This window comes from Pseudopodoces humilis, chromosome 6 (genome assembly GCF_049639895.1).
Source record: "Pseudopodoces humilis isolate 2021_Gansu_Grassland_sample_001 chromosome 6, ASM4963989v1, whole genome shotgun sequence".
Taxonomy (NCBI): domain Eukaryota; kingdom Metazoa; phylum Chordata; class Aves; order Passeriformes; family Paridae; genus Pseudopodoces; species Pseudopodoces humilis.
Genome location: NC_142205.1, coordinates 40,363,877 through 40,388,055, shown reverse-complemented (window position 1 = coordinate 40,388,055; position 24,179 = coordinate 40,363,877). Strand labels below are relative to the sequence as shown.

Below are 24,179 nucleotides of genomic sequence, written 5' to 3'. Positions count from 1 at the left end.
GTGTTGTGGATACATTTTCTGTGGGGAATTTTTTAGGCAATGTCTATCATTAAAATAAACAGTCAAGGACTTGGCAGTTGTCTCTGTATAAACAGACACTGAATCAAGGCTTCTTAATAGTGTCAGCGATCAGTGGTACAGTCTGTTGGCTTTGCACAGCCAGTTCCAAATTTGTTATTGTTTGACCTGATTTTGAGACTTCCTTGAATGATGACTGAAGTAATGTTTTGGCATCTTCTTTACTGTAAATGTTTCACTGAAAGTGATCATATTTTTGTAATTCTTAGAACTTTGAGGCACTCAAAGCTTTGGTTTTGGGGATGCATTAGGAAGCTGTAAGATACAAGGACAGATTTGTCTGTCTTGACCTTAGAGTGTTTTGGATGCACAATCATTTTATTTTGCTGCTTCTATAATTGTTTTCTGGTGATTTAGGAGACTTAATTTTTGTTCTGAATTTTTCTTCTGATAGAAAGGGCTATTTCACTTTACAAGGTTAATATCAAGACTTCAATGACAATAGGTCAGTTAGCTTGTGTGCATGTATTTGTATAATGTATTTATTGATTGCCTGTTTAATCCATTGCCTTAGGCTGACAGGCATTACTGACACTCTGCAATAATCTCTAATTTGACCAAAATTCTTGTTTTATTTCACTGATTGTATTTCAGAAGTGAAAAAAAATACAAATAATGTAAATACTCTAATGAAAAATATACTTCTGATTATTTGTTTTCATGCATACTGTGGAATTGTTTCCTATGGTTCATTCTTCTGCATTTCCCATTGTTGCTGCCAGGAGTTGAGACACCAGTTTTCATCTTTTGCCCATCTGCAAAATATAATCATGGACATAACTTGAAATTTGCACACTGTTTAGTGAAAGTCAGAGCTTCAAAATTCAGAGTTACCAGTTTTGTTACTGAAAGTATTTTAACTCTATCTTAAATTTATTCTTATTTTTAATCTTCACTCTAAAGATAACTTCAATGTGTTCGTATAAGAAGAAAAGTATTTGAAAATTGTGTGTGGCTGATGCATCAAGTACCAATCTCTTTTTACTTCTGTGTTTGGGATGTAACTCTTAATGTGATCAAGAGCATCTGAAATGCTCTGGCAGATGTCAGGTAACTGCTTAACTGGCTTAATGAGGAGGATTAGAGGCAGTTGTGACAATGTTAATAACCAGTTTCCTGGGTATTCTGTGTTTGAGCACTACAGTGGTAGCATGCAGGATCTTCAGGCAGTGTGATGTCTACCTGGGAGAATTGTTCAACTTAGACATGTTTGACATCCCAAGGCACTTCAAGGCTAATGGCTAATTCTGGCAATGATTATTCAGCTAAAACAATAACCTACCTATAGCTCTCAGCATAGAGAGGATAACCAAAATGAGCAAAGAGAAACAGACAGATTAATCTGCTGGAAAAATATCCTATGGAGCATAAGCTTGCGGAGCAATGTTCTTTGGGATTTCTTCTTGTGTAGTGCTTAAATGTCTGAAAGAGTTCCTAGTTCTGACATGTCAAATTTCCATTGTTTCTGCTTCTCTCAAGCGGAGACCTGGGAACATGAGCAGTGTCTTTGGAATTACTCTGCTTACTTTCTGGAGTTGATTTAACTTTGAACACTGAGTATGATTACATGAAAATGTAATAGGTACACCTTAGTTTGTAAGTTCTTTTATCAAAACAGTTATAAATGTTATAGATTGTAGGATGACAGTATTATATCCAATTTAAATCTAAGTCTTGAATGAATCCTGTAGTGGTTGGCATTTTAAGGAATTATTGTCTCCATAAATCAAACTAGCTTTTTCACAACCAAGAAATTGTTCTTGCCAAATTCATGACCTTTTTATGAAGTAGCTTGAAAATGGCTCTGAATGGAAAGCAATTCTGGATGTTGAGAGTGACTGAAGTTGGGGGTCCTTCCAGCATCTGGCATTGCTGGAAGTCCAGTGTTGGAGGGAGAATGACACCTCTGTTGCTTAGGTCTCAGCATAGACAAAAGTGTGAAAGGAATATTAAGCAGTAATTATATGGAAGTAATTTCTGTGCTTGTTTCCACTGAGACCTGCATGCTGCTTAGCTATTTTCACATGCTCTTTTAAAGGAGTTGGCTGAGAAGCCAATGACCAGAAGGTGGGCAGAAGAGCAAAGACTTTTGTTTAGCACATGCTTTCAAGTCCAGGTATTGAATTTTGCACTGAAGTGATGTCTTATTTGACAGAATCAAAGCATGTTTGACAGCAGTGGTCACAAAGACTTGCAAGTTCTTGCCACTATACATACTTATGATGTTCGTTATCTCAGTTGAACCTGAGTAAGCATGTGCTGAATGCTACTTGTTATTCCAGAAGTTCTAGTAGTGCTGTGTCTCATTTTGATGGAGAATGAGAATGAAGTGGCTTGCTATTTTTAAAACCTAGCTATTTCTAAAGAAATCTTAAAGAAAAGTGCTGTATCAGGACTTATTAGGTAACAGATGGTAAAGATATTTGAGATTTATTTGGCCTTTCAACAGGTTGATTTAAATCTTGGTTGTAGCTGAATATTTTGGAGAGTTTTTCAGCACCTTAAGTAATCAGGAAACCTGAAAGCTAAAATTGGAACACCTGTGCTACTGTAGACAAATGCCTTACAGAATTGATATGTGTGGTGGACATGTTTTCTTGTGAAGAATTTCTTTAATATACCATTAATAAAATTCGGATATATAATTGTGTAGTTGCAAACATGCAAGTGCTGCTGATTGCTTTATATAGAAATAAAATATATATGATTTGAAAATAAAGCTATAGTTTTAAGTAGCATATATGTAGCTACTTGCTGGTCTGGGAATAAGAAGCTGCCCCTTCTCAGGGCATAAACAGATCACAGCATGAAGAGTTTGATACAAGCGCTGGAGACTGTGAGGAAGCCTGCAAGCTTCTTGGATTTTGTCAGTCTGGAGATTTATAAGCGCTTCTTGATTCTTGAACTTTAAGTGCCTCTGAGGTCTCAGAGAAAACAGTCATATGCTAGAAAATGTGAAAGCCTCAGTCTGAAAATACTGTCTAAGCTCATCAGTGCTGACAACCTAATGATGTCATAGGCCATTGCATAATTACTCAATTGAAGTTTCCAGACAGAACAGTTAGTGACAGCTATGAAGTTTCTTTGCACAGTTCTGTCTTCAGTTTTTTGTGTAATTTTCCAAGCAGAAAGGTGTTCTGCCTGGCTGCAGGTTGTAGTTTTGTTAAAGGACTATGTCAAGGAAGCTGGATAGGGAAACACAGTGGGAAGGCATTGCAATCCAATTTATGGCTTTCTGTTTCTAGCTCCTGAATTCCTGTAAATCAGGTTCTCTGACATTCTGGGAAATTATATATGGATTCTCCAAGAAATCCTCTGCTCTCTAAAGTGCTGTAATACAAGAGTGAAAATTTCAAGCAGATTTATTCAAATTTTGTTCAACTAAAGCTCAGATTATGAATAAAACCTGCACATGGGTGGGTATTTTGGTATTGGCTTTCAGTTTTGCACCACTATAAGGTTGCTGCTAGAACCTGAATATTATGAAAACTCTATCAGTAGGTAGCTCTATCATAGTTGTTACAAGAGAAGAACATTAAATCTTGGTACTGGAGTCCTTTTGTTGTTGTCTCTGCAGAACACAAATCTTTCAGGACAGAATGAGTGTGTATTGATTTTGTTGTTCTTGCTGCCCCTAATGAGTGACTTTGGGGTTGACTTCATTCTGATTCTCTGCAGGATAAATTGCTTGTGTCATCTAACTTTCTTAGTAATAAATCTTGTTTTCTGTAACTAGGGAAAGCGGATAGCTTTGCTGCTTTTGGTAGGCTGTATAACTTTTAACAGTCCTACGTTTCATCCAGATAAATACCCAGAACAGTAGCTGAGCTGAAGAAAGATCCCAAAACAAACAACTTTCCCTCAGTCTCAGCTATTTGAAGCAACGTGTTCTGTTACTTAAGGCTAATATGTAGAATAAAGTCTTGCCTGCAAAGTTTTTTGTATGCCTGCTTGGAAATGTACATGTGTCAGTAATTCCTGATTTCAATTATTTCCACTCCCACTGTGCATACAGCCCTGCAAGAGTGGAGGGAGCGTTCAGAGAGGAATTCAAAACTAGAATGGGAGAGCTGTTTGCCTGGGTTAGGTGAGCTTTGCTTTCAGCCTGATGTGGATCATTAAGGCTGGAAAACACCTCCAAGATCATTGAGCCCCAACGATTAGCCCAGCACTGTGAGGTCTGCCACTAAACCCTCTCCCCAAGCACATCTACACGTTTTTAAAATACTTCCAGGGATGGTGACTCGAGCATTTTCCTGGGCAGCCTGTTCCAGTTCTTGACCACCCTTTCAATATCCAGTCTAAACCTCCCCTGGGGCAACTTGAGGCTATTTTCCTATTGTTTGCTGCCTGGGAGAAGAGCCCCATCTGGCTACAGCCTCCCTTCAAGCAGTTGTAGAGTGATAAGGTCTCCCTTGAGCCTCCTATTCTCCAAGCTGAACACCCCCAGTTCCCTCAGCCACTCCTTGCAGGACTTGTGCTCCAGACCTTTCACCACTCCATTGCTTTGTGGAGCTTTCACTGCACTTCCAGTCTCCTCATGTGTGACAGCTGCTGCTTCAGTGGTTGTGGTGATGCTGGACAGCAGTGGCAGCCTTACTAAACTAGTAATAGGAAAGATCTTACCTCAGCAGATGTCTTTCCTTTTTACATCAGCTTGACTGACAGGTGCTATGAACCTTCCCCTTAACTTTCCTAAGCTGAAAAAACCCTGCGTGTCTCTTGAAGGATGCCTTTGTGGAAAGGTCATCAGCATCAATCCTGCTTCAGCTAATTCCTGATGAAGTGCTTATGTGGACTTAACGCCCTCCTGCAAACCCAGTCAGGGAAGTGTCCTGTCCACAGTAAAGCTTTTTAAGAACAATTTGCTGATGTCTCTTTGGCAGAAGAAATATCTTTAGGACAAATAAATTTTCTAGATTCCTCTGTGGGCTGTCAGGGGTAGGCACTATTCTAGCAGTGAAAGAAAACTTTTTAATCGGCGTATTCTCTAGAATTCAGTTTTAATGTTTAAAATAAAATGTGAAATGCAATTGCAAAGAAAACCTTTTGAATGTGAGTGTTCTCTGTTGGGTGAAATGGTATTTGCATGAGTCCTCAGGTGGCCTGAAGAAGTGCTTTTGTAGTTCAGCATCAGTTTCTTCTATAGTTCCTTCTGCCTTTCATTACAGGCACAAAAGTCCTGAAGAATACAAATGCATTGTTGATGAACAAATGTCAAGCATTGTACAGAAAACATGGAAGCTTGATTGAAAGCCACATGATGTTTGAATAGGATTGTGGAAAGTCCAGAATCCTTAAAATGAAAGAATTGCACATGTTTCTTGTGACAGTACTGTCTAGCAAAAGCTGGCTGCCAAATGGCTTTGTTGAGGCTTAATTCTAATCAACTGAGAGTATAGCAAGTGTTAAAAGTGAAGGAGTTAAATATATTTTCATATGAAAGGAATAGATCAGTCTTTCATTTGCATTTTTTTTTTTTTTCTGAGAGAGGCACGTGGGTTCTGGAGAAAGTAATGTGTTTGCTGTACATGTGGGATTTTTCCAGATGTCTTGCTCAAGACTATATTAAAACTACTAGTTGTAAAAATGAAAGAGAATTAATACCCTGTCTGTGTTCTTTGCTCTTGAAGACTGTCTTGGAAATATATATGATGTTTTGGCTGACAGTGAAAGTTTTAGAAGAATACAGAATGTAATTCAGGGAAGATACCTTGAATGCAGATGCATTCTGTAGTAATATTCCACTACTGTGACACAGCAATATTGAAGTTTTTTTTTTTTTATTTAGATAATTGAAGTGTTAAGTTCAGTAGCTATGCATGATGCAAATAGCTTACAGCTTACTCAAATGTAACCGTAAAAATGAAACCAGTTATTAAGTGCACGTAAAGCCAAAGGAAAACAAATGAAATTAGATGGTATTACTCAAGTTTGATTTTTTTTTTTAATCAGTTCTTTCAGCTGTCAAATGAGCAGATGCTTCATTTACTTATACACAAGATGGATAAAGTATGATGTTCATGACAGATAAGTGAGAAGGAGCAACAACTTTTGAAGAGCCAGCTTGCAGAGAAAGAGAATAAACCTGTGAATTGGCAAAAAACAGAGATAAAACTGAGTTGGATGATTAACTGAGTGAAAAGTCATGCTGTGTGTGATCAAATAAGAAAAGAATCAAACCACTGCAGCTGACTGCATAATCATTCTAGGTATTTGTTAAATGATTCAAAGGTAGATTCAAAAGTAGCCTTAAGAATTTGCACATTGAACATATTGACTAGTGCTTGTGAAAGCCAGTAGCTGCTATTCCCTTTGAAGTTAAAAGATCTCCAATGAGAAAAGATAACTGAAGCTCCTTACAAATAGGTGGTTTAAGAGAGGATTTCAAAAAGGTAATCAGCTCTTAAAAGGAGGAGAATAAAACTTGCATGTTAGTAGATTTACAGAAGTTAAAATACTTTCTATTAGCTTAACTTTTTTCTGCTTCAATTATTTTACCATTGGAAATGCCTTTCTGGAAGCATGATAAGATCTTCTGGATTACTTTTGCTTTAGAATAATGAAATCTGTCACCCCAGGTTCTGTACTATCAGACTACACTTTAATATTTGGCCAAACTGCCAGTTTTTAGGAAAAGGGGAAAAAAAAAAATATACCACCCCCAAGACCACAAAACTTATGTGATAATATAATGTGCTGTAATCCACATGGAAAAATTATTATTCACATCGTAGTACAGTTACTTCCCAGGTATTTGGGAGATAATTTTGTTTATATCCATTGCTGAAAATTTCTGTTTCAGAAACTTTTAACTGTGGTAATTAGTCCAGATTATTTGTATGTAGAATGATAGCTATTAAAGAACATAAAAAAACCCCAAAACCTACCAAACTTACAGTTTAGCAGCAATGCTGTTGTATGCCTGCCCAGCATAGGACTCCTGGGGAAAGAAGGAATGTTTAAGGATGTGTAACTTAACTCAGGTGCGTGTTTATGTTTTTAGGAATGATATTTTTGTGGGAAGTGCTGGTTTTCTTTAGTTTATCTGCTTTAACTTTGTTCTCTGCACTTATGCACAGTGTTGATTTTTCTAGACAAACAAGTTTGAGGGTGATACAGGCCCATATGAAAAGCCAGCAAGTGAGGCACATTTCAGAATGGGCAGCTCAGAATGCTTCAGCTATGTGAATCAAAATGGTGTTGTTTTAGCTGTAGGACTGTGTTATTGCTTTGTTTTCTGTGATCTATCAGTATAAAGAAGTATTCCTGAAATCTTGATTTTGAAGATGTTATCGCTTGTCTGGTGTGTGCATCACTTCGCTGGTCAGGACACTGGCTGCTAGAAAAGGAATACAAGCTCCATCTTCTTTTTCAGCTCCTCTGTTCTTGGCCATAGGTTGTGTCCCCTCAGTTTCCTCTGCTAATTTTCTATGTTTCTGTCCTTTCTCTCATGCTTATATTATACAGTGAGAAATGAAAATGGAGCATGATTTTAGATTGGATGATTTGCTGTCAGCTCTTTTAGGCTAACACTTGTTTTAAGGACCACTGTGTATGTACTTCTTAAATTGCAGTTCTTCAGATGAAAAGTACACTGCTAACATGTACATTGCCTACTAAGAATTAAGATTAGATTTTAATGCTATGCTGTCATCTGTGTTAAAAGATGTGGGCTGTTCTTGTTTGAAGTAGACCTAGTTGTTGCTAAAGACTTGAGACATATAATTTAAAAAATGAAGGTGCTACAAATTAATTAAGTAATCTGCATCTCTTAGTGTCACCAGGGATGTGGTTTTCGATAAGAATGCTCATGCAGTTCATAACTCCATTAGTCTTGAATTCAATTAGTCAGATTCTCTGGAAGAAGGAGTGGTAGAAACTGAAGTGCAGTAGAGAGATTCTCAGCACTGACTGTCAACATGGAATGAGACTGCAGCTATTTCTAGTAACCTTAATCTGTTTTATTGTCCTGTCCAAACATTGTTAATTGTAAACTTACTTATCACAAGAGAGTCTAAGCATATGAAAAGGATTTTGTATTACTCAAGGAGCAACAGCTGAATCTACAGTAGAATAAATTTGGCCTGGATGACAAGGTCTTCCTCATCCATTTCCTCCAAGGTTGAAGAGAGGGGAAAAGAAACGTTTTGCCCCTTTTGTTGGGAATTTATTTTGGTGCCAGGAAGAGACATGAAAGGGGCAGTGCTTAGCAGCAGCAGATAATGATGACTGGCAAATCTGATGTGGGTTTACCATCTTAACATCATTAACATCAAATGTTTCCAATGGTCTCTCACCTTGTAGGAAGGCATGCTGATGCCGAAAAAAAAAAATTCTGTCTTGAAGAAAGGGCTGAGAAGAAGATGTCTAGTATTGAGGAAGGATGCCTTTATTTATAAAGGGAAAGATGCTACAGCTCTCTTCAGCAAGAACTGAAGAACTGTCATTCTTCTTCAGTGCATTTGATAGAATACAGTACAGTATGTTTACTGTAGCTTGGCTTCCCTTAATCACTTACAGTTACATTTAATTTGAATTGGGCTGTTACCAAATGGGTGGATAGATAGATAGATAGATGCATTTAATAAAGTCAAGGAAATGAAATTAGCATTCTAATAATGCATATATTTGCAGGTGGAAATTAGAATAGTTTCATGGAATTATTTTTTCAATAATTGAATTGTGTCTTCCTTGCATAGTTGGGAGCATTTTTTGTCTCTTTGTTGTTCCTTATAGTGCAAATTTGGTACTGCTGTGGGTAATTCAAATCAAATGTTTTAAACTGTGTAATTTTTTTATTTTTATTATTCCAGCCCTGATGATATTGGTACCTGTTGGTATATCCTGCTGTCTGGTTCAGTCTTCATTAAAGAATCCATGTTTCTTCCAAGGAGCAGGTATGTCAGCTATGAATGTACTGCATTCTATATTTTAAACATAAATCGTGAGATATAGAGATTTTTTAGCATTAAAAGATAGCATTTTCTATTTAATGAAACAAAGAAGAACAAATCTAAACACATGTCTCCTGCCTTTACTAGCTGTGGTGTTTCATGCCTATAGCTAGAATTGAAAGTCCATCTTTGTGGACAGTATATAACTGTCCAAAGTGTCATGCAGATGCTGTTGATTTAAAAAATAAAACCACTAAAATCTGACAGATGGAGTGAAGTACTGAGTAGTCTCTTCTTGTGAGTAATCAGATTATAGGGTTCACTAGAATTTGGATGTGGATGTCTTTCCTTACTGTGCACAAGTCTTTGGTGCATGTTTTAGCATACATTTAGATCACATTACTGCATGTTTTGCTGCTTCTGTATAAGGTTGTGCTTCATGCAAATGGATTTTCAATGAAGAGTGGTTTCTTACATGGAAAAGTTTGAGTGTGAGGCACTCAAAATTTATATTGCTCCAGTAAAAAGAAAAAAATAAAAAAATTTGGAGCTATGGGAAAAATTGCAAGTCATTGCAATGATTTTAGACTAAAGTCACTGAGCTTGATAATTTTAATGGAAGCAGAGCAGAATTATTTTAAAATGCTGGTTCTATGCATATTCATTCAGACTACTGTAAAAGGCTCCTTTGAAATATATGGCATGTAATAAAATTTGTGAAAAGCAGAATGAAAGAATGACCTGTCTCTGTATAGTATCATGAAAGCTGGAAATTTTTTTACAGTTTTAAACAGTGGGAAACCACTTCATGGCTAGTGTTGGGTGGTGTATGAAACATTAGATCTTCAAATCTGCCTTCCAGTGGGAGGAAGAGCAGTGCAAAAATCTCGGGACTTCCATTTGATGATGGTGGCATGTTCTTGGCGCAGTCAAACATCTTGTGTCTGTCAGGCACTGCTGATAAAAAGGTTTATTAGATGTGCCATTTAATAGTTTATGCTAAAGGTGCAAAACTGATTATTGGAAAAAGTAGCGCAACAGATTATAGGACCCCTACTTCTGGAAGAGTGAAAATTGTCCCATATGTCATCCATGAGCAGGCATTGCCAGGAGGAAAGCTGGAAGAAAGTGCTACCTTTAGATAACAGGAAACAAGATATATAATATCTGCATTAATGTTGGGGTGTTGTATATATAGTCCATGGCAGGAATCTTCTGTTCCTCTGAAACACAGCAATGCTTGTGTCTCACTCACTTGGACACTTGAAGTGAGGTGATACTGAGTATGATAAACAATGAGCTTGAGACTCTTCCTGGGAGAATGAACAGAAAATTACAGATCCTGTGACAATAAGCAGAACATTCAAATGCTGTTCATATGCAGAAGTGTGTAAAATGACGTCTGGGACAATGTCTGATACCTTCGTGAAGTACAAGCATGGAAGTTGGCATAAGAATATGTTTTTTAGTTGTAGATGAAGTCAAGTAGATGTCAAAGCTGGTGTCTTGGGAAGCAAATGCAAGAGAGACAATTTGTTAATTAACAAAGATAAGTTAAAATAAGTAAAATTAAGAAACTTTAATTATATAAGATAGAAAGTATTTTGGAAGAGTAAAACCAGAGTCATTCTAGTGAGAGGCTTTGTGCTTAGAAGCTGTAGTCATTGAAGGGTAGGTGAGGGCCTATTATTAAAATTTAGGACAAGGTTAATCAGGATTTTTTCTTTGTAAATGATTAAGTTGCAATTGGGCTTTGGTCTCATCCATGAATCAGAAACTTGGAAAAAGTGAGAGAGCACCCAGTTAGATTTCTGATTTGGAATACTGGTGGCTAAGAGGTGATTTATTAATTTATTTATTTAGTAAGAAAATCAATAAAATTCAGTTTTTCATCTTTACTTACGCTGCCAGTGAATTGCTGGGAGAGAAATAGCAAACTGCTCAGATATACATACTGGGCAAAAGAAACTGATTAATAGAAATCCTAAAATAAAATTTTACGGTACTCAGAAACAAGGGAGTGAAACCTACTGAGAAGGCTGCTGTCCAGAAAGAGCTGATAAGGTGGTATTCCAGAATCTAAAGAGCAGTGTCAAAAGTGGACAAAAGATGATTACTGGATAAGTGTTTGCTTGATCTAGTGCACAAACTTGCCTACAACCTTTCAGGTTTGTTCTCAGTCCTGTGCAGAATTTGATCTTACTCTTAGCTTTGTGGCAGTTGGCATGTGAGTCTGTACAGAGCAGGATAGAGGGCTGTCACTAGACTTAAGCTGACTCTTACATACCTTAATGAATTTGACTGCATATGCTCAGCATATTATTTGCATTTGGGTCCTCTGTTAGCTGATTTGCTTGCATTAGTTTTAGATGTAGCATCCTCAGACTGGTTGGTGAAGTAACACTGGAAATGCTCTTTTGTTGTATATGTTATGTCAGGGAAACTTCCTGTATTTCTTTCTTCCAAGTCATTGTGTCCATGGCTTTCATTTCTAGTGTTAAGATACCATTTAAAATTGTTTCACTAGAGACACTAGGTTTGGCAGATAGTTAAAATATAGTTGGGAAGAAGAATATTTTTAAAAATATCCCCTTCAGTTGCTATGAAGCTGTTTAAAAGCATAAGAAATGACCACACCCCTGCTTTTGCACTGCTGAGGATTAGGAGCAGCACACCCTAATTTACTGCCCCCCACCTCAGGGAGACTTCCCCAAGCCAGACACCTCTCACTCCCCTCCCCTCTCTAGTGGGAGAGATCACGAGTTGGGATAAGAGCAATTTACTGCAAGCAGCAATGAGGTAAGAAAGATGAACAGTAACAGCAGCAATGCTACTAAAACCCATGTAAATAAAAAGTAGTACAGCAGTCCAAAATTAACCAGCTTACTAGTGTATAAGATATGGGCAAATAGCTACTTGTTGAAATAGTTAGAAATGAGTGTCAAAGCTGCCAATTTTTGACAAAGTTTTATAATGTACCGGATGACTTGTAAAATTCCTTGTAACTAGCTACTGAACAAGTCTAATTGCAAATTTAAAAAAATGGTTGTTCAAGATGGAATATTGGATGGAATACATGAAGACCTAAATTGAGTATTTAGCTTTGGAAATGTTAACATCTAAACTATGCCTGCTATTTTTTGAAAATAGCATGAGTTTAATATTGTTTCCCTGTTGTAATACGGTTTAGCTTGTATTTGTTCAAATTCCAAGCCTTCAACTAGCAAATAGTGTGCATAAGATAAGGCTAGATTATATTGTCTTTAATTTATTATTTTGGGAAAACATACAATCCACAGTTTTAAATAATTGTGCTTTGAACAATTAAAGCTGCCATTTATTTGGTGATGTAAGGTAAAGCTTTATCTTGTTCTCCTGTTTAATTTCTGTGGTTTACAATGGTGAAATTTATTTTGGCAGTTTAACATGAGGAAGATTATCCCTCTTCCCTTCCACCTCTTTCCCCCCAACCTTCCTATTAATATTTACAAACTTCTTCCTTTACTTTAACGTATCAGGCATATATTATGTTAAACTAAACAGTCCTTAATTCTTTCCTCCCATCATGGCCATCAAACTAGCACAAATTAACACTCAGTCCCCTCATAATTTCTCCCGAGCATCTGTACCCTGAAGCAGTTCACATGGTAGAATGAGGTTTATGTATGAACTCCAGAAAATAAACGAGCAGAACATGCAATTCCCTGAGGGCTGTCCTGGCTCTCCTGTGTTTTCATATGGCCACTGCCAGCAACTGCCCTCACTGCCAGTGTGACAAATGTCTTTTGGAATGGCCTCTAGCATGCCTTGGCCTGCTCCATGCTCTCACCACCTTTGGGCATTTGCTAGGACTTCCTGTATGGTTTTTGTACCAGAACCTTGCTTCTAGTGTAGACTCCACTGAGTTCTTTTGTATTACTGAAATGGGAGCTGGAGTACCGAAAAGTCTCCTACATCTCCCACAGCTCACCTTGTGCTTGCTCTTGGTCTCCAGGACCAGAGGATGCAGCTGTCCCTTAGCAGCAACAAAATACAGAATTGCTGGGCAGTTTTTCTCAAGACTGTTGGCTCTGGTACTTGGGGTTTTCTGCTTTTCTCCTAGAATGCTTCCGAGCCTTTCTGGGTGGTATGTGCTGTGCTTGGGTGGTATGTGCTGTGCTGCTCAGGCATCCCACTGTGCCGACTTGCCACCCACAAACCTGCCTTTACACTTGGTATTCACTGCTGGCTCATCTGCTGTCTCCTTGCTGCAGCCTCTTTTCCTTCACTGCTGCTACATCATCCAGCCAGTTCTCCCCTCACTGCCTCATGTGGCGGTGGAGAGTTGCTTTCCCTTTGGCAAGTTCACAGATTTTACATACAGGAGCAATTATTTAAGCTTTTTTCCTCTAATTAAAAGATTTAAGTTTTGAAGGGGAGAGAACATCTGTTTTTCACTATTTTCAAATTTAGAAGGGATGTATATGTTTAAATATTGATGGTTTAGCCCTCTGGTCTTTCCCATACTAAAACAATTTCAAAAATGGAATGGAATATCTAGTCATATTGGAGAGTCATTGAATAAATTATGGACTTCTTTTGAATGTGTGTAAAGCAATAGCAAAACTCAGTTTATACAGAAATGTTTTGTCTTCATCCAAGTGTATCCTCATTAACTTATGAAAGTAACCTTTCAGGATAAAATTTGTTAGGGATTTTGGCAGACTTTTTTATTTTGACAGGTAATGAATGGTGTAACGGTGCTGGAGCAGAGCCTTTGGCTATCTACATGCATTTATACAGCTTTGTGTATCTGAAATGTACTTCCTAATTTTTGTGATGTCTGAATCATGCGGTTTTGTGGGGTTTATGTATATCTAACTGGTGGTGTGTTTACATTCTGAATACAGAATTGCCTTTGATTGATCTTTTGAGTCAGTAAAATTATGCTGATAGCTTTAATCATAATGATAAAATCCTTCTCGCAGTATGACTCATATATTTGTAGCTTAGTGTTTATTAATAATGGCTATTGCTGGCCAAAACCTAGGAGATAACAGAAGGAAACTCGGATTTTAACTGAGAGTGATCAGTATACACAAATATTTAAACCGTGATAAAATCCCCTAGAAAGGAATTTTCTTTTCCCGCTGAGCAGGAAACAGAGTTTTAGAACAATGGACTTGTGGGAGGCTCAGAGTTGTACTTTTGGGAACTGCTAGTTATTTAAGTGCAGAGGGAGTTGATCAAGAGCTGTGTGGAGCTTACTTAGCTTTTACCAGTTTCTGAGTTGATAATGGCTAAGGATTTGTAGTGTTGTGATGGAAACATCAAGACCATACGCTGGATGTTCATAGAGAAAAGTAACTCAGGTTATAGTTTCAAGTCTGTTTAAGAAGTTACTTGGAAGTGTGTGCTTTGGATTTAGTTTTGCGCTTGGAACTCTGTCTTGAATGGCAAACTTTGGTATGCTGGATTTTCCTGTGACCTGTTTGTTGTATTGGTAGGTCTGTGTCAAGCTGGTGGTGTCCTGAAGCCATGCTGGTGGGAAGGCATAGTATGTGGTATTGTTGTGGGCTGACCCCCCTGCTGCCTTGTCCTCTGTCTGGTTTGAATGCCTTGGTTCAGCATTTCAGTCCCATCAATTGAAACTGAAGCATGAAGGAGTGTGATCCTAGGATTTAATCTAGGACAGACTGAGATCATAAGCTGAAGGAGGAAGTTGGAAGTAGTGGTGATGTCAGTCCATTTATGACTGTGTGGCTATCATGGATCACTCACAATGAATTTTAAATAGACACTGAGAAATAAACACTAATTGCTTTGTACTGTCTGCATTTACCCAAAAGACTGCATTTGTCCTTTTGGATGGAGATGCTTACTGTTACCCACAAGCAGAAAATCAGACTTGCCACAGCACGTGTGACTGTGATTACTTATTGAGACTCAGACTCCTAGAGAAAATAAAATCTTGCTTACAAGAGGTAGCATTTTACTGGGAGTGCCTGATCTGGCCATGTACGTTGAATTTGGTAATCTGCTGTTGGTATTGTGGTCGGTGGTACCGGTGCAATCCAGCACTCGCTTGTGTGTGTCATTGCCCGCTTCCTTAGAAGGTGCTGGAGGAGCTGGAGCTGCCGTAGGGCTGTGCCTGAACCCAGCTCCCTGAGGACTGGCTGGCAGGCAGGGCATGCAGAGAGGGTTTCAGGAGAGTCTGACTTCATCACTTCAGACACAGTCAGCTCTGGCTGTAGCTGAATTAGCTGAGCCATAAACTGATGGGCCTTTTGATCTCACCTGCTATTTCAGCAAAATTTGTGATTCAGACCACAGGCTCAGTGTCACCCAAAAGTGTCCTTAGAGTTTGAAAAAAATGGTGTACAGGTTTTTTTGAATATGAATACTTAAAATTATTTTTACAGCTAATTTATCCTTTATCCCGTCTATCTTCTGCTCTGCTGAGTAATTGAAGAGTTCTTTGAGGTCTGAAACCAATCGTGACAGTATCTGAGGTATTGGGAAACAGAAGAGGAGACAGTTCCTAAATGATGAGATTGGCTGGTGTCTGCTGTTGTTCCTGTCATATTTCAGTGCTACTGGAATTTTGTTTTTGTGGAACTGATAAAATGTTAGGGGACTTAATCTATTACACTGGCATCTTTTGAAAACAAAAATAGAAATTCAGCGTTGTGTGTCTGGTGCTACCAGGCTTTCTTCCAAGTTTGTAATGACAAGATAACAATGAAGCTGAAAGTGTCAAACGACCTGAACGTCTTTTCAGTGAGCCCGAGTTGTTTTGTATCCTCTTAAGGAGACAGAAGCTTTCAGGGATGGAAATGCTCATGGTAGGAGAAAAGCAAACTTCAGGAGCTCTCACAAATGCAAACCTTACACCAGTTTCTAGATGTATATACTTCGAGCTACAGACTTCTGTCTCTTTGAATGCAAAAGACCTGATGATGGGCTTGAGAAGGTCTGGGTCACCTGGTGGTGCTCAGGGGCATTTGTGGAATGTCCAAAACAATTTCATATGCTTTCTGTAGGGGAGACACCGTTAATGGGTGGTGCAGAGCTTTCAGATTCATCAGATCCTTGGGTTTGGTTTTTCATTGTTTCATGCATGGTATCTGTAAGCTGGGTCAAGATGATACTTCTTGACACTGTTGGTACATTTAAAATAAGTAAAGAAGTTAGGCTTTTCTTACATTGTGCTTTATTCACTTCAGTGGTGGTTATCTTCCCCACTGAAACTTTTGTGGCTTTGTGAAAATACTTAAAAGTTAAGGGTATCTGCTGTAATGAAAAAATGTCACTTGTGATTTAGAGCATAGGAACAAAGTATGTAACATTCCAAATCCAGACCAGTGCTTTTATGGAGATTCTTGCTGTAAACCAATTAAAGTTTTTTTTTGCATTTATTATACAGATTAAATATAATGAATTTTTTTCAGTGGGATATTGCCAATGCAAAACAAAATCTGAGGAAACATGAGCAGTAGATTTTATCTGTGTAAGCATGACTGTATCTTAATAGCTCAGAGTAACTGAAACAGACCATAGGAGAAATTAAAATTATGCAGAAAAGTTTAACAAACTAGATTCATGGGGCATAATTTTTGAGTAGGACAGGAGAGGAGAAGAGAGAAGAATGCTTTAAGGTAGCTGATAGAGGAGGTGTAATTTTTGATGACTCTGACTGATACCACCTCTCAGATCCCATTTCTATAAATCTTATAAAGTTTGGATTAAAATTTTGACTAATTTTTGGGGGAAACATGCTGGGATGGCGGTGGGGTTTTTTTGGGCTTTTCTTGTTATTATCTTCCCCTATGCCCCCCTCTGCCCCACTCCCTGTGTGGGTGTGAAAAAGATTGATTCCACTGAAAACGCTCACTTTTTTCCTGAGGACATTGTATTCTCATTGTTGAAAAATTTTGGTGCAGGTTAGTTGATTGCCTGGTTTCTACAATATGCTCAGTGAAAGCTGGCCTTGAAACAGTATGGTTTCATTACTGACCCTTCTTTTTAGGTTATTTTGTGTCTCATTGGCTAGAGGCACCTTCCTAATCCCAGCATTAGGGTCTCTAACGGAGCATGTCAAAATTTGAAGTCATTGAGAACAATATCAAAGCAATCTTGGAAACAGTGTTCATCTTTGCTTTTGCTTTTACTGCTCTTCTGTCCATTATAATTATGTGATACATTTTATTTCAACGGTACTCACACTTGTATTTTCTTTCTAAAATTTATGTTTTGATTTTAATATTAAAAAGCTGTTTTCTGAAATCATAATAAATTGCTTGCATACAAATGGAGATGTGGAAAAAAATTGAGAACTCCTTCTGAGAAACTGAGGAGAAAATTATCTGTGTAATAAAATAAATGGTTATTTAAAAGTTAAATGTGAGACCCATTACATTGGGGTATCCACTAATGCTTACAGTGTTAATTATAGCTATCTGTCTGAAGAAAATTGTTGCTTTTCCACAGTTGATATTGCAGCTGGTGAGGTGTCCTATTATGTAATCTCTTCTTTCTGATTTAAGATTTCCTCTGATTCAAATTAATAGTACTTAAAGTTTTGAGTTTTAGTACAAACCTGCAAAACATCAAAGTCCCCTTCAGTTACATGGGGACTTTGCATTAAAACTGCATTATAGGATTCTTGCTGAGGTCAAAAGGAAGACCGTGTTTGTTTTATGTGCTCTCAGAATCTCTGGACAAGTTTTATAAGTCAAATAAACTGAAGTAATCTGATCGTTGCTTACCTCAAAATAACAACAAAAGGAACAAAAATAGCACAAAGAATACCGAAAGGAGAAGTTATACCCATGTGGAGAGAGGGGACAGAGGACACTGCCTCTTCTTTGCCTCATGTGAACCTCTCAGGATCTAAACTTTCATAAACTTAATTTTGCTGAAGGACAATCTTGATAAGCTGAAGTAATGATGTTTACTTATATATTTGGAGGACTGTAGAATAACTGAGAGGAATTAGAATTACTGTCTTGTTTCTTAGAAGGATTCCACTATTGTAATTCTTCCACAAATGGTCTTTTTAACAAAATGTTGCTCCATATTGTAGAGGATTTAAAAATGTCTGAGAGTTTTCTTTCAGTTGATACTAAAATTTTCAAATGTTTCTGAAAAACAAATCTGCGGATATAAGACACGGTATAACATTTTAAGTGAGGAATAATTTATATTTCAAATTACAATATAAATAGCTAAAACAAAAATGTCACTACTGTTCCACTGACTTACTTTGTTTATTCATTCACAAATATACAAATTTATCTTGAATACGTCTGCTTTGTGCACTAATAGATTTATGGAAACTTGTTATTACTTGAGGTAATGAGTTTAGCTCTCCATGTGAATGAATTAGTTGTATTGAGTTATGTGTGTGAGTGTGTGTGGAAAGTGTCAATATATATGGTCTTGTTTTACTTCTGAAAACCTAGATGACATGTCAAGTTATTTAAATAATTAAAAAAGACCTGGAAATTCGTAATACCTTAATTATGAAAGTCTCTAGGGGGACTTAAAAATGCTTATTATGTATTTTTCAACATAAAATGTCTTCATTTAGAAACTAGCATCTAAAGTCTTTGTATGACATTGGAAAAATACTCCTCTGTTTTAATGAATTTCATGAATGTTAATAAGCCAAGCTGTGTTTAGACAAGGTCTTGCCTCTTAAGTAATGTTTTCCAACAACTTCTCATTCTTTGAGACCATTATGTAGATCTTGTGATGTCACAGTAATCTCCATGGCAACACAGGCGTCATTATCATGAAGCGTAAGCAAAGCTGTCTTTATTCAACCATTTATTTATTTATTTGTTTATTTGAAATAATAAGAAAAAAAAGTAGGTTAGGAAAAAAAACTTTAATCTTTGAATGTTTTCCAAGACAAAATAATACGGGAACTTCTAGTTTAAAGATGAAATAAGGATAATTTTTCCCAAAGAAGGATCTATTCCTAGGTGTTCTGATGAGGTACCTGCCTTCTAGCTTTCTGTACTAGAAATGTCACAAAGCTGAACTGCTGCAACAAGCTAAATTTGTTGTTGCCTCTACTAGGTTCCAGTTTTGTTTCTTTATATAATCATATAATTAGTCTATAAATATAGATCTTGAATTTAACAGAATAATGCCATCAAAATGTTTCTTTTGTGTAGTATATATATGTGGTATTCTTGTCTGAAAAGTATTCAGGATCGCCTGCTGCTATCAAGACCCTGAGCATCTACCCTTTGTACAGTAAATTTGCAAACCAGTTTGTTATTCCTAAAAGCGCTTTTTCAGATGGTGTTTTTAACCATTTTGCATCTTAATGTTTTAATGTTAAATTATGAAAAGATAAAATGAAAAGTGACAAATGTGGAACTTTACACAATTAAGTTTTCTATCTAAACTAGTCAAACATGCTACCATATTCACTCTTGTACCAGGTAATATTTTAAAATTAACCTCACTTTTCAAAAGAGTAGTCTGTTCTAACAGAAAAACTCTGTGAAGATCACAAAGCATATGTTTCAGGGCTGACTGAGGGGACTTTGTATGGAAGCAAACCTCCAGAATCTAGCTAATTTCAAATTATTCACAGTGGGTTTTCAGGAACTTCTTTTGAAGTGCTTTCAGGAGTCAGCTATAAATTAGCAGATTAATGCAACCTCTGATCTGGGTTGCATTTGCATAAGAATTAAATCCCTATGAGTATTACGTAGATAAAGCACTATATCTGTCATCTGTAAGGATGCTAACAAAAAGCGTTCAAAATACTGAAGAGGTTCACTAAATTTTTCAGCTGGAGTTTAACTTCTACACATTTTTAGCAGGAACTATTTAAAGCATTAATTTACTACAAATGTGCTTATTCTGTAGTTTTAATATGGTCTGGTTAGTCATCAGGCATTCTCATTGTCTGGCTTGCTGGGTTCTTTGCACCCTCCTGCTGCAGCAGCAGGGTTATTATCCTTGGCACCATGATTCCTCTTCCCCCACAGGCAGCGGGTGGTTTGGGTCCCAAGTCAAGCAAGGAGCTGCAGTGATGTCTGAGGCTTTTTTTTCTCTTCTGAAACACTCCTCCCAGGTATTATTGAGTGGCGTGTACTTAGCTGTGATATCGCAAGTGAGTCCCTTCCCTGACACATGAGCTGTTGTATCTGAGACTGTAAACATCTAAGCTATCATATGACATTGGATAAGCCTAATCATCCTTATCCATGGTATGCAGTGAGCTCATGTCTCCAGGATTTGCAAGTAGTGACAGCTCTGCAAATGCCTCTTCAACTTGCCAGAATCTCAATTTTCCTTTCAACTGAAAAGCATTTCTGTAAAGCAGCTACTTGCTCTTGCTGAAAAAACCCCACAAAAAACTATAAATAGAGTTACAGTGTAGAAATTAAATATGTTAAAAGAAAAAAAAAAGCTAATCTAGTTATTATTTGGATATGCAGGTAACCACTACATTTAATTAAAAAGAATAGTTATTACAAGTCAAAAGCAGCTTGGGCTTTCCTTGCATCTTTACTTTTCCTAAAAGACAGGCACTGATTCAAATGAGAATCAAAGAAGTTGGCCTATATTATCAGATAATTTGATGTTCTGTATAATGATGCGTTGTGTTTTAGTAGACAAACTCTTGCTTTCATAGTTTCCAGTGTGCAGCTCTAAGCGTGGGGAAATCCGCTGCTGCCTTCCCAGCTTGCCCCATCCCCAGTGGAGCGCTGCTCACGTTGGAGTGGCTCTGCATGCATGACGGACTCTGTCTTTTTTTCTGAGGGGTCAGGAAATGGCCATGCCAAATTTAGTTTTCATCAGAGCACTTAAGCGTTCCTCTGGGAATGGCTTGTGCATGTATACGAGCTTCTTAATTGTAACTTTCTTATTTTTCTTGGCAAGGATGGGTTGGGTGGAGGTCTGGGTTTCGGAGCACACTGATGTGAAACTCTGCTAAACCTAGCTTGGCTAGAATAAACCATGTAGAGGAGCTGATGCTTTTCATTCTGATCTGGACATACCAAAATGAAATATGGTGGCTCTTAATGGAAAAGATGCATGAGGAGAAATTTGACTGAATCCCTTATTATCTCTCTAAATGGCAGATAGAAAATAGTCCCCATTTTGTTTGCCATCTAGACATCTACTTCCTCCTTCTCTATATTTCATCAAGGAATTCAGTGTGACTGCTTTACAACTAAATCTAACTAACTGACACTCTGATGTTGTTGCTAGCTGAATGTTGATTATTACATCAAGATTTGAATTTGGGATTTTTTGGAGACCAGGCATTCTACTCATGTATGTTTCTGTGTCATCAGATAATAATTGATGCAGTGATTGAAAGCAGGTGCCTGCCATGACCTCCTCAGTCGTGGCACTGCCGTGAGGAAGTGGCGCGTGCAGGTGGGACATGCAGCACATGATCCATCCAATGGGATGGGGACTCCTCTCTGCTCTCATATTGAGAACTGGAGGATAGAGGGAAGATTGGAAATGCAGTGGATAGCACTTGAATCTAAATGGTGATGGTAATAATAGCATTTTCAGGGTGAGGGCTACCTAAGAGCAAATGAAGACACTTTACGTAACTTCAAATTCTAAATATGCTTCATGCAATACCTTTGTATTTCATTTTGATCGTTTTCTCTGATTCTCCTAAATGTAGGTGTCAATTGAAGCAATGTAATTTTCACAAAAAGTGCTTTGAAGTATTGGGTTTATGTAACTTAAGATCCATTTTTATCATGAATATGTTAAAAGCTTGAGAAATTAAACTGAACTGTGCATAGCCTTGTGCTTACAGATTTATTCATATACAGTCTTGAAGAGATAAGGATTGGTTTCAGTGAAGGTGGGAGAAGGATAATGTTTACTTTAATCTCCATGTTTATTTAGATGTTCTGCACTGGCAAATACTGAACATCAGTGAACTTAAACCCATTGTACCGTTCATTTGAAAACTTCAGAACAAAGAAAGTTTTTGAATATCTCAATTTCTCGAGTTTTGGCATAAAATACTTCAATATTCATGCATTACATTTCTACTTTAATGATACTGTAAATTTTGTTCTTAAAAAAAGAAGCAAAATCCATATGGAACTTATTTTCTTGCATACATATACCCTGTAAGATACGAAGGAGAAAAAAGAAAATTTGTTACTTGTATTCTTCCTTTCATTACAACTTGTCTAAATAGAATATTCTTTTTGATTCAGAGGAAGTGTCGATTAAATAGATTTTATTCTCAACCAGAAACTTGGTTCAAAATATTGCAATTACATATACATAAAACTATAACAGTATTATCTGCCTGAAGAATGTGCACCATAGAGATGACCATACTTTGTGGAGTTTTCTTTGGGAGACTTAGAAATAGTTTTACCAAAACATTAAGCTAATGTAATGTAGGGAATATATAAAAAAAAAAAAAAGTTAAGATTACATTGTAGAGAAAACCCTAAATTTTTGTCTGTGCTTTTTGCCAAATAATTGTCATTAGTGAAATTGAATTTTCCATGTGAGTGATCTTTGAGTTTTTAAGAGGGCAAAAGAAAAGGACTTAACACTGAAAAGCCTTTTCTTGGTGTTGTGAGGTTTCCTTCAGATTCTGCATCACTTTTGATGAATGCATTTACATTCCAGTGCTGAGAAATAACTTTCCATTTGGGAGCTGGGTTGACGTGAAAACAGGAATGTGGAGGCCCAGGGTGAGGGGACAGGGCTGAATGCTGATAGAGAAACATTCCCTCTTCAGTAGCCGCTGCCTCTCCTGCGAGCTTTGAAAAGAGCATCTGTGTGCGCGTGTGTGAGGATGTCTGGGGAGCTGGGGAAATGGATGGCTCGTGTCTGGAGAAAACTGCCTTGGCCTCCAATGTCATGATGATAAGGGAAAGAATAGAACGAGTCACCTCAATACCTGCAAGTTTTTGGCTGTCGCTATTTGTAAGTGCTTATAAAAATCCATGTGTTGCTTGTGGCTTTAGATGTTTCATTTAATTGAAGTACTTCGATGTTTTGTTTTATTAGTAAATCTATTAAATTTGAAGGGGAATAAATGCAGACAGTTGGTCCTAAATTAATCTGTTGTTGTTTGTTAGCTGCAGGCATATTTAAACTACTGTAGTTTCATAATAGAGAAGAGTTTCTTTAATGAAAACTGAGAGTGTAAACTTGGGGAACATGAAGCCCTTAATTTTCATTTAAAACTTGTCTTCTGTTAATAAGCATGAAACCTTAGAACTCATACCTCTGTTCTTTAGCCAGCTATGTATGTTTTCAGTATAACAAGTTGTAAGCTGAGAAATGTATGTAGTAAGATACACTTATGGATAAGGGAACTGTCATCTCTGATCAGTGTAAATTCAATTTAAGGATGCATTAAAAAGTGAATGAAATTGTAAACTACTTACATGGGTTAAATAACCTGCTTTTAATACATAGTGAGAAAAACCAGTTTTTTTAATACTAATGACTTTATTTGTAAATAATGCTTTTGAATAGTCGAGTGGGAAATTAAACTTCTGTCAATTGTTTAAAGGAAGAAGTACAGTTAGGAAGAAATTGCTTGGGGAAAATACCTGGCTGTCCACCGTAAAGTGGATTCCTGTAAATAATATTGCTTTTGTATCTTTAGGCTGTTGTTTATGTTTGGATTGTTTTTCATTTGGTTTGGGTTGGGTTTTTTTTGTTTTTTGTTTTTTGTTTTTTTTTGGTTTTTTTGTGTTTTTTTGGAGGAGGAGGGGGGCGTGTTGTTGTATTTAAATTAAAGTAGGTTTATATTCACATCATGCATTCAGTATCCATATGGGAATGCAAGTACTGCGATAGAAAAGGGCTCCAGAAGTGAAATTATCTCTAGGACAGGTACTGAGGAGAGCATCTGTGAAGCTTAATACTTGGGGAACTTCAACTCAGAGCTTATGTGGTAGCAGGGAAGAAAAGTGTTGGAACAGCTGCTGCAAAACAAGGTTCTGTGGGGAATTTAGGTGAGGCAGCAATATCCTGCCCAGGCAGCCCTTCTGGCTATCTAAATTACTGTTACAATCTCTGCATCCCATATTGACAGCTACAATTGCAAAGATTTAAAGTGCCTTATCTTCCTTTGGTGAAATTCTCTTATGCACAGCAATTTAGAGAAAATAGGTGCAGATCTGTGATTCTTTCAGGTGTAACATTGACTTAGTAGCTGCAAACAAGCTATATTTAGGAGTTGAA

At 37.2% G+C, this 24,179-nt stretch overlaps 1 protein-coding gene across 8 annotated transcripts in view; it reads left to right on the top strand.

Moving 5' to 3' along the window:
• Nucleotides 1-24,179, top strand: part of RAPGEF2 (Rap guanine nucleotide exchange factor 2) — a 183,004-nt gene that overhangs the window by 65,594 nt on the left and 93,231 nt on the right. For all 8 annotated transcript variants that reach the window (XM_014262039.2, XM_014262029.2, XM_014262016.2 and 5 more), the window contains exon 4: nucleotides 8,895-8,978. In XM_014262039.2, the coding sequence (XP_014117514.2) occupies nucleotides 8,895-8,978 (84 nt within the window). The remainder of the gene's footprint in view (nucleotides 1-8,894; nucleotides 8,979-24,179) is intronic.